General features: G+C 43.8%; 1 protein-coding gene across 4 annotated transcripts in view; it reads right to left on the reverse strand.

Annotated features, from left to right (window-relative positions):
- RFX4 (regulatory factor X4) overlaps positions 1–17673 on the reverse strand; it is a 101299-nt gene that overhangs the window by 48882 nt on the left and 34744 nt on the right. For all 4 annotated transcript variants that reach the window (XM_072038356.1, XM_072038359.1, XM_072038361.1 and 1 more), the window contains one exon: positions 3347–3408. In XM_072038356.1, the coding sequence (XP_071894457.1) occupies positions 3347–3408 (62 nt within the window). The remainder of the gene's footprint in view (positions 1–3346; positions 3409–17673) is intronic.

Here is a 17673-nt window from a genome sequence, read left to right on the forward strand (position 1 = left end):
TAATGAGAGCACTGATTATCCTGTCTAGCCCTTGCATCAAAGCAGCAAAGACAATCTTATTCACTCCATAATTTCGCTAACATTTGCTTCATTTTCTCAGCTGTAAGCACCACCAACACATCAGTTAAATTTTTAAGGTTAGAAAGGGCATCATAAAACTGTCTTGCTCTTGTACCTTTGATTGACCCTACTTTCCTAAAGGGGATTTTCAATGACCTTCCAGTTCTCTCCTTACAGCCTATCAGACCACAGTGAGACTCTCACTTCTGGATCCAGCTATGGTGGTAGGAGAGGTTACCATCTCCAGGTGTTCGTCATCCTCTCAAGGCAGTTGCTGGGGAGTGATTTCCGAGTGCCACCAGCATATCAGTTCACTTCAGTGGGCCCTAGTTTGCTTTAGGTAAAATAATCTGGCTTTAATAAAGTCATTAATTAAAATAGTGAAAGATCAGTGTATAAATGACAGCAGCTTAAACTAAGGTGATTTTTTTTTCCTGTAGCAGATTCACTCATAGTCATTCACCCGCAAACCAGCACATGCCATAATCTCCAACAGAAAGTAGTGGCAAATAGCTGGAAGCCCTAATCTTGTCTACCAGCACAGATGGGCTGAGAGGCGGCCTGGGGAGCTGCAGGGACCTTCTTATATGTTGCTCCCTTACCATGCCCACTCAGGATGTTCCCTATCATCCATTAAAAATAAAAGCTATCTTGAGCTCAATATTGAACAATCCAGGTGAGATTTATTTAAAATAGCTGACATGATATGAATGGGATTTCCTATCTTCACTACCTCAGAAAGCCACGCTATCTGCTCCAAATCTGCCCATCAGGGCTTAGACCAAAATGCATATTCCACAGCAGAAGCCAGGCTCCAGATCAGTCCTACCCTGTTACAGATAGATGACGAGACCCTCTTTCTGCCAAGCTACATGGAATATAAGAGGCTGTAACACCAGATGTAGAAGTTTGGCTTTTAACTTGACTGGTAACAAGTCCAGGTTGCAGCTCAAGTCCCCACTTTGGTCTCTAGCAGCTGTCACACACACACTGTGTGTACCAGGCACAAAGCCTACCTACATCTGCCCTGCGAGCCTCAGCAGTATGGCTGGGGCTGGGGAAGGGGAGAGGAAATGCACTGGGAGCTACCCCCACAAATTATTGAGGGAAAGGGAAAAAGGAAAAGCTCTCAGCAGGCAGGACAACAGAAGTTCCAGAGAGACTGAGAGGTTTGTACAACTTCAACAGGGGTCAGTCTCTTATATCAAGTTTCCCCTTAAATCAACTCAAGAAAGAAAAATAAGACTGAAAGACTCAGAAACGTTGTAGAATGCCACTATACGTTATTCCCTGTCCTGTATATTTCACTTGGTAGTACACTACATAAAGGATTTCTCCAGTTATCATCAAGATCATACAGACAGCAATAGCTAAATTAACACAAATTTTTCCATACAGCTTCCTCCTTTAGCAATCGTTATATCCTAAAAGGCAAAAACTCATTAGTGCAGTTCACAAAGATTATTTCTTGAGCACTTCTCTGCATTCCTAACAGAAAACAAACTAGCAAAAACCACCACTACAACAAAACACCCCCTTAATACAATAAGCAGGGCTTGAAAATTTGATCTGTAAGAGAACAACATGCAAGCCATGCAATCATTTTTGTAGTAAACAGCAGAATGTTTTTCCTTTCATGGATCCAGTACCTGCAGCACTCCTTTAAAGAAAGAATAAAATTCCCTTCACACCATATAGTTTCCATCAGCTTAAGTAACTTCTTGTGTATATAATTGGAGACATTCAAGCTGCAGGACAGAAAGAAATCAACTTTTATGTTTAGATGCTTTCTCATGCCTCACCTGTGGTGGAACTGTTTTTAAGCTCAGTGTGATAGAGACCATCTGCATGCTTACAGCAATAAACCCAGCTGCAAAAGAGAAAGCCTCACAACTGATGACCAAGAGTACAGTGCCACTGGAGCTCTGAACTTTGCAGTGTTATAAGGCAGCAGTGCTATAAAAAGACTGAAGGCAGAACAGTATGAAATCAGATGATCTTAACCACTTCTATGGCCAAATTTCCTTGGCAGTAGCAACGAAGGGGAATGAAAATCATTGACTGGCAGCAATTGGTCAGCACAGTTGGTGATAAAGGGACTGAAGTGTTAAAGCATAAAGTAATTTATTTACATAATTTTTAACTGGAATGCATCAGATGTTTCTGAAAACAAAACCAGAGCTCAGTTATAGCTGTGCTGGGTCTAGCAAGGAGTGTATGTATTGTGAAGAAGTACACTATGCAGGTAATGCTGTAGATGTGTTTATACCTCTCCTCTTCAATGGATCAAATGATTCCTTCGTATGCCATAATAATTGGAGTGTTAACTACTGATGTAGTTATCATCTTTTGGACCAGAAGACTTCAATTTTTTACCTACTGAGGCTGTGAAATATGAGCGACTGTGTATGATCTCTCTCACAGGGGTGAGCAGGGACTATCAGGGACCAAGAATTTTGCAGCGCAGTTCATAGAAACTCCCTGCTTCTTAAATAGGGATCAGAACTACTGCAAAGATGGCACGAGAAGAGTATGTGACCTGAAAGCCCCTCTGAGAGGCATCCAGGTTAGGGGAAAAAATGCAAGAGCTGTTAAGTCTCACTGATTCTTAGCCTCATTGAGAGCAAAGAGACATTGATTTTACAGACACAAGACACATTTGGTCAGTTGATCAAAGGTATCTTGCCCCTGTGAGAGACTCCTAGGGCTGCAGGAGGAGCGAATCTGAATCTATTTCTCTTTCTGGAATTATGATGAACTGTTTTCAGAGGTACCATCTTTTGGATAAGGCAATAAATTAATTCTTTGATCACTTAAAGATACTTACAGCAAAAAATGGTCATGAAATCCAGGTTTATGGTCAATTTCAGTTTAGACCAATGTATAATTCTACCTAAAACCCACATAGCATTCTGCCATTTATCCTCTAAACTGAAACATGATGTTAACCAGCTGTCATTTCCCAGCCTCCAACAGTAGCTCTACTAGTGCTAGGTGTGAATGCCCTTTATGTTGTGTAAAGTGAGTTGAGAAGAATTATAGGAACAACATGGAAAATATTAGCAATGAAATCAGTAAAAGATCTCCATTAGACTACCCACACAGGACTATCACTGCTGAACCAATAAGACAATGTAAAAACTGCAATGGAACCTCCATCAAAGCTGGGTTTTAATTCCCCAACTGGACAAATCATTCCCTGATGTTATTCTACTCTGTTCAGTAGAGTAAAGCCAGGGCCAGATGGGGCCCTGTGTGAGATGATAGTATACCATACACTGCTTACTTTGATTGGCCTCTGGTTCCAAGTCTCCTTGTCGTTAGCTGTGGAAACTGTTGCCTTATTATCTGCAAATGAATAGAGCTGATATTAGAAAAAAAAATGAAAAGCACATTTGATAAGAATTTATTACAGACTGTAAAGACAAAAAAGCAGAAAAAAAAAGTACTACGTCACCAAAATGCATGGGAGGGAATATCAGAAGAAAGCTTTTCATTTTTTCCACTACTGAAAAAGGAGAAATAAGCTTTTAAATTCAGTATAATTCTATTAATTACCACCAGTTTAAATAGAGACTTTCTGAAGTTACTGGAGCAGAACATAGTTCCTTAAAATCTAAGATCAGTTCTACCTCTAAAATTACAAGGATTATACTTAGAATTGGCTGGGTATGTATTTGTCGGTTGCAGGATCAATATACTTGGTTTTACTGCAACTAGAGGGAACTTTCCTTTTGAGAGTTTGCGAGGCAACAGTTCTTTAAAGTCCTTCCCTGCCATTAAACACACCCTTTTCTATAAGATGATTCTGTGAAAAGATTTTGGTATTTGACAGAGGCACCACTTGCACCAGCAAAGTCTCACTGTTGCTTTTGTAAAGATAGCTCATAATCAATTTATTCTCTACGGAAAACAAGTGCATCTCAGAAACAGCAGGATATTGTCAAGAATCTGGACTCTACTCTGTCAGCTGAGATTAAAAGAACACTGCTACTGTAAAACAAAACTTCTTTAGCACCAGATGCATTTAAGGAAATGGATTAATGAATGTAGATCGTGCCTTCGGTATCCAGATCCTACGTCAGCCAGGCTACTCCTGATGAAAATGCTCTGCTCGAGTTGCTGGGAAGGTAGCTCTCAGCACCTTGCAGGATTGAACCTGATTCTCAGTGTGGTCTGCAGCAGTAGCAAAATTCATCTGGCAGAACAGTCATGCAAAGAAGACCACAGTAAGCCTTGAAGATTCACTTATGAGAGAAATTTCTTCCTTTTCTAATTTGTAACCTATTTTAATTGTGTTTACATGATATAAATTGCTAAATGTTTCCTATTTTTGGGGGACAAAACAAGTATCATTAAAAGAAAGCAGACATACGAGATGAAACACAACTGTTCAACCAGAAGAAAATGTCAATTAAGTTTGATTAAATGATATAGATTTTTTCCCCATAAGCCATTTTGCCACAGTGATAAATATTTAATCCTGATTGATGACTGAAAGCTCTAGAACATGTATTTGGATCAAAAGGTACTATATAAATAAAGACATTACAATGTCACATATTTGACTGTTCCTTTGGTAATATTTTTTATCAGACACACAATCAGCTTTCTTTCATATCATGTAAAAATTGACCTGCAGTGGTTTCCAAGAGCTTTGCACAACATGGCTTCTGTCAGAAACACAGCACAGACTCGGACTCGCTAGGTTGTTCAGCTTTAATTTCTGGAGCAAAACTTCAGCAAACAGTAAAACACTTTTGTGGAGCTGTGAAAGTTCAGCCTAGCTGTTTGATAAATGAGCAGACAGGCAAGCAGCCCTTCTTTCTTTTTTTGTATGGATTCAATGAAGCCTGCCTAAAGAACACCACATGCTGTTCCAGCTACTGATCTAACATTCCGCAACATCTCAGCCTTCCAAATTCCCTTTAATTACACATTAATCCCACCCCTCTCTCTTTCATTTTCTGCAGACAGGGTTGGGGGCTCCACAAGGCTGTGGGAAAAAAGGCAGTGTTGAAGAACTACTTTCTGAGGATGGCTTTTTGGGTTAGGGGATTTTTTTTTTTTTTTGGTAGCAGTTGTCATTCAGAAAATTCCATTCCTCTCCTAAAGTCGATTTTACAGCAGTAGACTCAAAAGTAAATCTTAATATTAGATTTACTTTTACCTTAATTTTTCTTTTTGGAGCAATATGAACACGTATTACTTTCAAAGTGTGTCTAGTAGTGATGAAGTGTTACAATGCACACTGTAAATGCTACTTTATGAACCATATGCCATGGGAGTTCCTGGGATTTAAATAAATCAGCCAATTTCTACATACCAGGGCAGAGGTGATCAGGAAAGGAGAATAACAGAGCAGTCAATCAGATGATCCTTTTTCTTTTCTTTGTTTCTTTTTTAAACCCAACATGTTTAAACAATGAGGTACACCTTTCGGGATACAGCCAAAAGTATGCATCTCTTAAAATATTCTTTACTACTAATTTACAAAAGGAAATCTAGCAAACCTCTGAAAGAAAACATCAGGACTCTTTGATCTAATGCATAAGCTATGTATAGCACGGCGTGCTCATGCTTGGGTGCCTGTACACATGAGCATCAGTATTTGTGTTTGTGCTTGGAATGAAACAAGTCAAGTAAGGAATGAACTAGCTGTTAAATATAAATGTTTATATTTGTCTACACTTATGTGAATGCTTATGCAATGATATTGCCAAAGGCAATGAGATTTCCCTGAAAGGAAAGAGGAATTCAGAACAGGACAAAGTGGAGTTCACTGTGCACTTAAATAAGTGGAAAAAGAGTCCAAAAGGTTGTTTTTAAATAGTGTTTTCAGCCTGAAATGTCTCCCTGTAAAAAACATCATATTTTTGTTGCGTCTTGATTGACTACAGAGAAAACGAATTAATTTTATATCTGAAAGGAGATGGGGGAAGAGCATTCCTAGATATCAGACATAAAAATTCAGGTTAGATCCGAAAACCAAGTTGGATTCTTTTCCTTTCATCACTGCAGTGGGGTTGCATAAGCAGAAATGAAGCAAGACCTGACCATGCAGTTCAGACCTCCCTCTGAATGGAGCCCCGTCCCTGTTCTCACAGCAGGGCTGGCTTCTCAACAGAAGCAGTGGTAAAAAGATCTCATGGGTGGTGTCCAAGGGAATTTTGGAGTGAACGGGACTTTTACGATTGTCCCTCAATGGAACTGAAATTTCATCCCGCGCTTCTCCAAATTTACCACAAATCCAGCTGCTTATGAAATCTGCTGAGTAAGGGGATGCAGGCTTTATATTTTCCAAGTAATATTCCATCAAAATTATGTGGCAATTTTGACTTCTATGCACTCCTTTATGCTACTTGGCTTTTTGTTTTCGAGACAGATGCACAGCAGCAGTTTCACATGCAAATATTCCTGCCCCTACTATATTAGCCTCAGAAACCACTGCTCCTTCCATTTCTTTCTCAGTTACTAAACTTCAGTTCTTTTCTCCCTTTCTTTCCTCTGTGCCCTGCTTAAGACCCTTTCTCACCTTCTGCCTATAGAAGATCTTGTATGATTTTCTTGGTTAAATATATATACATATATATTAAGAACTGCTTTATCTTCTTTCAACTTCATAGTTCTCTTGGTGATTGTCTGCCATACAGATAAGAGCCAGACAGAACTCATTACATTATAAAACACCACATATAGAGTTTATACCTTTCCATTGGACTCCTAGACCCAGGTCTGCATTTGTTTAACCCTTTTGCAGATAATCCTGATGCATGGCACAGGAAGAACACGAGGGATCCTTGTTATTTCTGACAGGCCGTACCTGTTCCACTCTGAATGTATGCAGCAGCCAAAGTGAATGCAGGAAAGAATCATCTATCATTCTCTCACATTGAAATTATAGTGCTGGTAGTAAAACATTCAACATACCTTGCACTGAACTTGGAGCTAACAGGATTTTTGCCCCGTTTTGTCCTTTTAAACGTAGGTGTCTAAATAAACTTGAATGAGATACCAATTTACTTGTATTTTTGGTCATTCTTAAAAAAGTGGAATAAAAGTGAAATAAATTACTGAAGCACCCACGTGAATCAGAGAGAATGCTTTATTAGCAACAACTAGAAAAATGCACTTCCCCTGTAAAGGTCTGTATCGTAGCCCACACAACCTGTGAACCCTAGCCATGGCTAACTGCAGGAGCTGTCCTGTTACCAGCAAACGGCTGCACAGGCGCGTTCCTTCATCCTGCTTACTGCCAGCTGAGATTTCTGCCATCACACCTATCCCCATAACTCTAGCACTGGGATTCAAACATGAGCAGACAGCCTATGCTTTAAAAGGAGAAGGGCATTGTCTATTATGCCTTCATTCCTACATTATGACCCATCATTGCTTATTTGATTCACTACCAAACTGAACTTTGTTTCTACTATTTTTTAATGAGATGACATCCCAAAACAAATCAAAGGGAGGGGGGAAAAAGCATCTCATGCATTTGTCTTCATGCTAATTAATAAGCATGTAAGAAACCAGCGATGTCAGAAAACTTTTGAAATCTTTTTTTCCTCTCTCCCTGTAAGAAAATGTTAAATTTTCCTCTGGGGGCAATAGACAGAGGAAGACTTTATGTTCATTTTGTTTGTGCATCTGATCTAGAGGGACATTATTCTTTACGACTCTTGTCCCTTTCTGTTTGAAATAATTCTAGGCGTGCTTCTAGAACTTCCCAGGGTAATGAAATAAAACCAAATTAAGTTGCATCACAGCATTTGAATGCTGCCAGAATGAGAAACTGACTCCAGGCTCCAGGACCCGGAACTCTGAGGAGTTCTAGATAACAACTCCTTATAAAAAAGCCTGGCTCTATTTACATCAATGCTGGTTTCTAATCCCCTATCTAGAGGGCATGCATTGCTTCTATGAAGTCAGGGACAGAAGATCTGGGTTTATTTATCCACATTTATTGTAGTGTTTCAGACTTAAACTTCTTTGCTGTGGCAGGAGGAAAGTAAGAAGTGATGACAAATGTAATTATACCCCCACACAGCTACGTTTTCCTTGTTTTCAGTGCTGTCAGACATAAACAATCCTGATGTCCTAAATCCTATATGGTGTCGAATTTTCAGGGTCATTCATCTCTGACCTGTTACTGCTCTGGCCAGATCATTTTGGGGTTTTCCCATCTGCTTCAGTGCTTCTAACAGATACAGGACAGGGTTTTTATTATTAACACTCGTGCTAAAAGGTACCTTTTGGATCAAAGGTGGCTTGGTGCTGGCTTGACAGCACATTACCTTGAGTAAAAGGTCAGAGTAGGTTTTGTCCCACTGGTAAAAAAAAATGCATGATCAAGCCAGTCCATTACAAAGTACAATTCCTGTTCCCCAAATCCACCAAGCTGTGTGAAGAACAGGAGAAGCAGCATGACTGTGTCTATACCCTACTCCTTGCTCGCTTACTTGCATAACCCTAGAGGGAAGAGCATAGTGTAGATACAGGTTTAATATGCTCCACCCCACATCTCTGGTTGGTTTAGATTCAGTAACCTTCCCATTTCTCTACACTCACTTTCATCATTTTATGGAATGCGCCATGGCCTAGCTGTAGGGTAAGATCTTACTTCTAGCCCTGATACATCTCAACTGATATTGCAAAGCAAGTCAGACAAGGCTGTTGGCACTTTTTCTAATGCCCATGCCCAATTCCGCCTGCTGTGAAGATTAGACTCCACGAGGATCTCTGTTGAGGGATTTCTTGAAACAGCAAAAATCCTATGGCTTGCTGTAGCTGAGCAAACCAAGCTACCAGGGCAACTATGAGAAGTTCCCATGACAGTGTTCCCACATCGCCCAATTGAGGAACTCAGAAAAATATTGTTACCAGTAGCTGGCTTCAAGGACAAGGTCTATGTGACTGCTAATCACAAGGGGGTTGTTTTCTTGCAGGTGGGGTTGTTTTCTTGCAGTTGTTTGTCTGAGTGCTTTTGACCAATAATCTTGTGTGAAACACTGTCCACCCCTGTTCTCTATAAAAGTTAGGCTATTCGGGCAATAAAATGGAGCATGATCTGACTCTACTGGTGTCTGTCGTGCTTTCGGCCGTGCTTCCTGCAACATATGGCGCCCGAACAGGCTGAGACCTGAACAGGGCCTGAACAGGACATCGCAGCGGGAGACCTGAACAGGACCTGAACAGACATCGCACCGGAGCAGGACATCGCAGCACCGGAGCAGACATCGCAGCCGAGCACGGACATCGCAGCGGCGCCGGGGCAAACATCGCAGCGCAGCGGGACACCAGCGCAGCGGGACACCAGCGGCGCCGGCACATCCGAACGCAGGTAGACCAGGAGACCAGCGGCGCCGGGACCGGCGGCGCCGGGACCAGCGGCGCCGCGATCTCGCCGCGCCGTCGGGACTTCGGAGCGCCCATCCGACCGGCGCTTGAGCAGACCGGACACCGGCCCGGACACACGGTACACACGCCTCACGGTGAGACGCGGTACTCCCGCTGAGAGACGCGTGAAAACGGTGGGAAACGGGGTTTTTGCGGCGGGACGTGGAATTGCGGAGGGCCGCGGGTAAACGGAGTTGCGGCGAGACGTGGAATTGCGGAGGGCCGCGGGAAACGGAGTTGCGGCGAGACGTGGAATTGCGGAGGGCCGCGGGAAACGGAGTTGCGGCGAGACGTGGAATTGCGGAGGGCCGCGGGAAACGGAGTTGCGGCGAGACGTGGAATTGCGGAGGGCCGCGGGAAAAAGAGTTGCGGTGAGACGTGGAATTGCGGAGGGCCGCGGGAAAAAGAGTTGCGGTGAGACGTGGAATTGCGGAGGGCCGCGGGAAAAAGAGTTGCGGTGAGACGTGGAATTGCGGAGGGCCGCGGGAAAAAGAGTTGCGGCGAGACGTGGAATTGCGGAGGGCCGCGGGAAACGGAGTTGCGGCGAGACGTGGAATTGCGGAGGGCCGCGGGAAATAGAGTTGCGGCGAGACGTGGAATTGCGGAGGGCCGCGGGGAATAGAGTTGCGGCGGGACGTGGAATTGCGGAGGGCCGCGGGAAACGGAGTTGCGGCGAGACGTGGAATTGCGGAGGGCCGCGGGAAACGGAGTTGCGGCGGGACGTGGAATTGCGGAGGGCCGCGGGGAATAGAGTTGCGGCGGGACGTGGAATTGCGGAGGGCCGCGGGAAATTGACGTGATCACGGTGCGATGCGGGACATCCGAGATCGAGTTGCTATGGGAGACCAGAGGCATCAGTGGACAACGGCAGCCGACCCTCACCGTGTGGCGAGTCGGCACAGAGCAGAGGGGCGGACATCAGGACCCTGCAGCCTGTCTGACGTAACCATGGAGGCAGCAGCGGCTGTGCTGCTTCTCTTTGGCATTCTTTTTATAAGAGGTTTATCTTGCAATGCAAAAAAGACTCTTCGTCCCCAGATCGGTGTTATAACTATGTTTCTGGATAACATTCCGTGGGGTTGCCTCAGTCTATGGACTATTAATGACGATTTAGCTCTATTGCGGGGCAGGAGTGCAGAGACGCAGATTACACTGCCAAATGACCACCGGCAGGCTCGTTCACAAACAGCTTCTAGGATTGCAGCCGGCACTGCCTGCAGCCGTATAGCAGACGTTACACTCTCTTTCCTAACTAGTAATCATGTGTCGTATCCATTTGTGGTGAATGGTCAGTGGCAAAAAGAAAAGGGGGAGAGTAAGGGGCGGCAAAGACAGAAACGGTACCAGGAGGATGCCACTGACACTGACGGCACGGGTAATAGGAATAGTATAAGTGACATAGGTGCAGGGCGGCGGCAGGCACTGCCGCGCTGTGGGGCGCTCTGCCTGCTGCTCGCCCTCACCTGCCTGTGCACTGCTGCCGACAGTGCTAGAGCAAAATGTGAAGACTGCTCAGATGGCAGTGATGAGAGTGCTTGTGTGAAGAAGACGTGTGCTGAATCTGACTTTGTGTGCAACAGTGGTCAGTGTGTGCCAAACAGATGGCAGTGTGATGGGGATCCGGACTGTGAAAATGGGTCTGATGAGATTGCTGATCTGTGTTATATGAGAACATGCCAGGTAAATGAAATCAGCTGTGGTCCTCAGTCAACCCAGTGTATCCTGGTGTCCTGGAAATGTGATGGTGAAAAAGACCGTAACAGAGATCCTGATTGCAAGGATGGAAGTGATGAAATTAACTGCCCTTCTCAGACCTGCAGGCCAGACCAGTTCAGATGTGAAGATGGGAACTGTGTCCATGGGAGTAGGCAGTGCAGTGGTGTGAGAGACTGTCTGGATGGCACTGATGAAGCAAACTGTAACAATGTTATTCAGTGCTCTGGACCTGGCAAATTCAAGTGCAGAAGTGGAGAATGCATAGATATCAACAAAGTGTGTAACCAGCAGAGAGACTGCAAGGACTGGGGTGCTGAGCCCCTGAAGGAATGCAACATACATGAATGTGACTGTCCAGCTGGGTTTGAGTTTGTAGACAAGAGAAACTGTGGAGATATTGATGAATGTCAAAACCCTGGTATCTGTAGTCAAATCTGTATCAACCTGAAAGGTGGCTACAAATGTGAACGTAGCCGTGGCTATCAGATGAATCCTGCTACAGGAACCGGGAAAGGGCCATACTGGTACAAAAACACAAATAACACCTGTGATTACAATGACGCTGCTAAGCAGGGTTTAGGGGTTTGTAGCATGGAGACAAGGGGTAACAACTACAGTGTTTGGAACAATTGTGCAGCTTTGGCCTTACCTCCTGACGTGCTTCTGATTTGTGGGGATGGGGCCTGGCAAGGTATCCCTGCAAATGCTATCAGATGTCCATGTTACTTAGATAAACTCATTGTATTTGCTCCTAGCTTGTTACAGTTGCGTGAGATCACCAGACATAAATGGGCATTGCTTGCATCGGATTGCAATGATAATGTTGAATTGTGTGGGGTTGCAGCTAGAGCGGCATTAGCAATTTCAGTGCCTGGAGTGGCATCTGCGGCCGCACATAACAACTTAGAAAAATTGGAATGCTGGGCCGAGAGGCAAGCCTATGCCACGACAGAGATACTTGAGGAGATGTTACCACATCAAAATAGTCTGCGACATCTGCTTTTACAGGATCAAGCTGCTATTGACATCTTGCTTTTGGCTCAAAGGAATGGGTGTGAGGACTTTAAGGGAATGTACTGTTTAAACCTTTCTGATCATAATGAGTCAATTCACAAATCCATTACTTTCCTGAAAGAGCATATGAGAAAGATTCAGTATGGTATCAATCCTTTCAATCAATGGTTCACTGACTTGTTTGAAACAAGGTGTAGATGGTTGCTGGGTTTAGTCACAAGGGGATTAAGGATTTGGTTTATGGTGGTGGTAATCATCGTTGTGTGTTGTAAGTATAGCTAAAGAGTCACTTGTAAAACTGCTGTGTCGGGCTTGGTTTGCTCAAAAGAAGAAGGGGGAATTGTTGAGGGATTTCTTGAAACAGCAAAAATCCTATGGCTTGCTGTAGCTGAGCAAACCAAGCTACCAGGGCAACTATGAGAAGTTCCCATGACAGTGTTCCCACATCGCCCAATTGAGGAACTCAGAAAAATATTGTTACCAGTAGCTGGCTTCAAGGACAAGGTCTATGTGACTGCTAATCACAAGGGGGTTGTTTTCTTGCAGGTGGGGTTGTTTTCTTGCAGTTGTTTGTCTGAGTGCTTTTGACCAATAATCTTGTGTGAAACACTGTCCACCCCTGTTAAGTTCTCTATAAAAGTTAGGCTATTCGGGCAATAAAATGGAGCATGATCTGACTCTACTGGTGTCTGTCGTGCTTTCGGCCGTGCTTCCTGCAACAGATCTCCGTCTGAACCGGACCCTTTAGCGAAGCTTGGGAGACCTCAGCTCAAATTCATCCACATCCAACAATATCCTCCTTCAGCAGCTCCCCCAGCCAGATGGAATGCAGCCTAAGGCACGATCAAACAGCTTGCTGCGTTCCAACAAAGCTGCGAGCACCGAATGCTCTGCCTCAGACGCCGAACTGAGCCGCAGCCACTTTCCGTGCTGGTTTGCTGAAGCCAAACAGACCTAAAACCCTGCACAACTCCCCCTGCTCTTTCCTGGTGCCAGCGTGCTTCCTGCCATCAGGCCCGGCGTATCTGTGGGAAAAGGCTGAGCGCCAGCATCCCTGCACTCTGGCAGACCCCGTGCTGTACGAAGTGCCTCTGGGACGTGCTGACAAGGCATGAGGTAAAGCAGCCCCGAGGCCACTCCGCTTCATGCCCAAGGTCTGAGTGGAAGCCAGACGCTTCAAGTGGCAAAGCCTGTAAAAATGCCTTTGCTAGAGGGCAAATCTTCAGGAAAGCGAAAGCCTCTCTAATGAAACGGAGGTGTCCTTGCTGGTTTTCTTGCTCCACAGGCTCAAGGAGAAAAAGGCAATAGACAGCAAGCTGCAGGAATAACAAGGGATCTGTAAAGCAGCACTGGGGGACAAAGAGCTTTCCTAGTACACTGTGGGACTACCTGTCCCCACGCCAGTATGATCACTAGGTGTCATGGTTATTATGGACTTCTCCGTGAAGGCTGACCTACAAGATGTGGAATTAGGGAGAAATGTCATACTGGTATGAACTGTCCTTCAGTCAGGAACATTAGCTGTTAAAAAGAGATGAAGGAAAAGCAGAGATTGCTCAGATGGCACTGACAGACTGGTATGGTCCTTTAATGCAATAACAGAAACCACATCCCCAGCTTTAGATTGATTTTTCCCCAGCTCCATTTCTCTTTTCTATATTAACTTGAAAAAGCCTAATAAAAAACCCATTCCATACGTAGGACTTGTCCATAATAAAGCACTTGCTATTTTAGACTAACAGAAGAGAGCACTAAAGTAAATTTGGCATTGCTATACACTTACCATTGAGGCTACTAGGAAGCAAATTGAGAGTATAGGGAAAAAATACGTCTGCAGGAGACGTAACTCCTTTGCATGGCAGGCAATTCCCAGGTGTGTGTGGTACAGAATGCAATCACATTACAGTGTCATTATCAAAGAGGTTTCAATGACGCTAACTTGTCTGTCCTTTTTAAGAGTCAACAGACACTATGCTAGGATGAAACTGTAAATCCAACCTATGTTAATCGTGCTTGGAGGAACAGTGCTGCTGGCAAAACTTTTGGACATAGAGACAGTGCATAGTGATAAAAGAAGGCTCTGGCTGGTGCAGCTTGAAGTGCAAACTATATTGGAATAAAACTTTTATTTCCTAGTATAACTGTGTCTCGGACCTTTTTTTTTTTTTTTTTTGGCAAGGTAGAAATATTATTCAAAAATGTAAAAGATCTTTCCTAACCAAAAAAATAAAAGAGAGAAAAGAGGAAAGCATTTAACCTCCAGGGGGCATATGGGAGTTGTGGGAAGAACTCTATAAGGATGCAAAGAGTTTGCATCATGAGCAAACCAAGTGTTCCTAAGTGCTCTGTACGAGAAAATAGCAGGGTACTGGAGGTGACAGCACTACACAGTAAATGCAAATTGGTCAACTAAGGACTCAGAGGACGGGGAAACAGGTGTGGAAAAGGAAGATTACATCTTCGAAAGGCTCAATTGACAAATATAGGAGGGGGTCACACAGGGTCACAAAAGAAACAAAAAACACTGCTGGCTGAGGAGATAAAAGTGAAGGAGAAGCCTAAGGACCTGCCACCCCAGTGCCTTGGTTCAGCAAGGACAGAGCCACCAAGCCTCACACAACCAATCTTCGTGCAACAATTACTGGGTAGTTCCTAGCCCAGTGTGTTAATTGCCACTAATATTTTACTAAAAACAAAACACACACCCGCTCAGCCCTCCCTGCTACAGGCAGTGGAGAACTTCCATTTGGAAACATCCTAAGCTCCTCTCTCTGAGGCCACTGGGTCCCGGAGCAGAGCCAGAGACATCTGTGGCACATGGCTGAAGGCTGCTCTCTTTTTTAAGTAGCGTTAGGGCTTTCACGTCTTCTGCCTGACGGCTAATTCATGGTGTAAATATATTCACTGTGGGAAAGGTTTTTCTCATATGCAACACTGTACTGTAGGAGCTCCATGTCATTCCTGTCCTTCCTCCCTTTACTTCCCTGTCTTCTCACTGGCCTCATGGAGCAGCTTTACTTTGCTTTACTCTGGGGTCTTTTACTCAAGGTCTTGTTGAACACAATATGGTTTTGCCACTGCCTAAGAGCAGAAGTTTACCACTGCATTCTTCACTTGCTGGTACCAAGCTGTAATCAGCGAACTAACACAGGGCCCTCCCTAGTCACTGTTCAGTTAAAGCATGTGGGTAAAAGTGTGCTCGGTCCTGTATTTTCCAGGCAGTAAAAACCTCTGCAGTAATAAACTAGGTTACGTAGCTATTGGCACACTGGGAAATGGTAGTAAGTACAAAATTGCCTGTCATTTTCACACATTATTTGGTTGAGTAAAGAACTAAAAACTTGGCTAACTTACTAAAGCTACAGCTGCCTTTACCATATAATAATGTATCACATCAATAACCATTACTCTTCCTTGTTTTACAGTAAAGGGACTTGGGAGTGTAGCTTGCTTTCTTAAAGGTGTTTGTTTACAAAGTAATTCTGTTCTTTCCTTTTCTTATTCCTTTCCTTGCTGTTAGCCTGGTTTCCTCAGGAAATAGCCTGTGAGATACTGCTGTCTCTCTGCTAATCTTTCCACCCTGCCGTTCCCCAGGGCAATTTTCGTTTCACTAATCCAATAGTACCAAATGCCTGTGGTCCAGTCCATGTCCTAGAGGTTAAGCAGAAAACACTGGCCGGATAGCAGGGTGAGCACACTGAAGGCTGAAAACAAGACAGGGAAGAAAGCTGAGCCTTTAGGTGAGCCACTCGGCACTGCCTTACTGGACAACCATGAGCACAAGGCAACAAGTCACCACTTCTGTTGCTCTCAGCCAGCCACCCCATGTGCTGCTTTCTTACCCAGCTGTCTGGGCATGGGGAGAAGAAAAAGACAGAAACAGACAGGCAGACTTGAGGGAATCTAAAAATAACATAGAAAGATGGTGCAGCACATACAGTGACTGAGATTGGAAATAATTGATTGGGGAAACATGGAGATATTAGAGAAGATTTAGGCACAGCTATGGTATTAGGGAACCTAGGCAATGGTAGAAAACAAGGTCCATTAGCTCAGCTGTTCAGGAACAATTTGTCTGTTCTCTCTTCTATGCTTTGTTGTGGATATATTTCACTTACACCAGGGTTAAGCAGCAGCCAGGGGCTGAAGCACTGTCTACAAACCTTAATCTGGAGAAATAATTTCCAGGCAAGCTTCTTGTCTCAAGTGGTATCTTTAAAAGTGAAATTAACGCTCGTGTTAATTCAGATGTAGCTGACAAGTAACAACGCATTAGGATGTTACTTATTACAGATTCTTAATGTGCTGAACTCCATGTCTGTTTCTGAAAACTACCAGTCTGTTGAAGAAAAAGCCTAAATGTTTAACATTGCCCACAGAGCTAAAGTTCAAAGATGAATCATAAATTTAATGTGGTCCATTGAAAGGCGAACTGTCTACAATTTCACAGAACAACTAACCCCTTTCTCTGGAGAAGATGACAGCTGCAGGGCTCTTGATGATTCCCAATGAGGACAAACATGTCTGGGGTCTCTGTTTCGGGAGCTAAGTGCGGAAGCCCTCAAATAGCACCTATTTCACTGCACTGCCTCCAAGGCATTTGTGCAGCACACATTGCCCATACGTTATTTAAGCCACATGATAACAGCTCGGTTGGTTAAAACTTCTTTTGTGTACCTACTCCTAAAGAGAATCTGACTGCAAATTACTGACTGAACGGTGGGCGCGTACCTTGCAGACCTTCATGACTGTGCAGGACGTTTTTCTTAGCAATAACAGGTCTGACAGAATCACTGGGGTCTGCTCTGAGCTCTGCACATGCAGAAGCCCGTTCTGCTTCAAAATTCATGTCAGTGTTGTCTGAGGTTCCTGGACACACCTATACAGAAGCCTCAGTTTTCATAACCATAAGCAATGGCCACACAAAACACTGTTTTAGAACAGTACTGGGAGGTTTCAGTAAGGGTTCATCTCCACAAAAAGTGTGGAAAAACTTCATGGATCACTGGTCAGAACTAACTTTATTGCAACCGAGTGGAAAACATTTGTAACACAGCACATAAAAAAAAAAGGAACACCATGATTTTGGATGGAAGACACTGTATCTGCCCTGCTAGGCCAAGACAACCCTACTGATGAACAGGTATACATGTAAAAGGGCAGGCAAAAAGGAGGATAGAGTAATATACAGCATGACAAGACTGCTGCATATTGAAAACTGATGGAGTCCCTGGTGAAATTATGTTTTGCTGAAATAATTCCAGAGTGTTTATTCCTTAAAATTTGTAGAAGATTTCAGTAGCAGCAAAAGTAGCATCGCGTAAATTCTACCCACTAACCAAATGTGTTAGTTTGCATGAAATCTGTTTCTTGTTCTCACTCTTCCAAAACTACATGTTGCCACTATACTTAGCCACTTGGTAGCAATAATATATAAAATGAACACTTTCATACATATGCAGTGTATTTAAACAGAAACCTAACACG

Source organism: Anas platyrhynchos, chromosome 1, assembly GCF_047663525.1.
Source record: "Anas platyrhynchos isolate ZD024472 breed Pekin duck chromosome 1, IASCAAS_PekinDuck_T2T, whole genome shotgun sequence".
Lineage (NCBI taxonomy): Eukaryota > Metazoa > Chordata > Aves > Anseriformes > Anatidae > Anas > Anas platyrhynchos.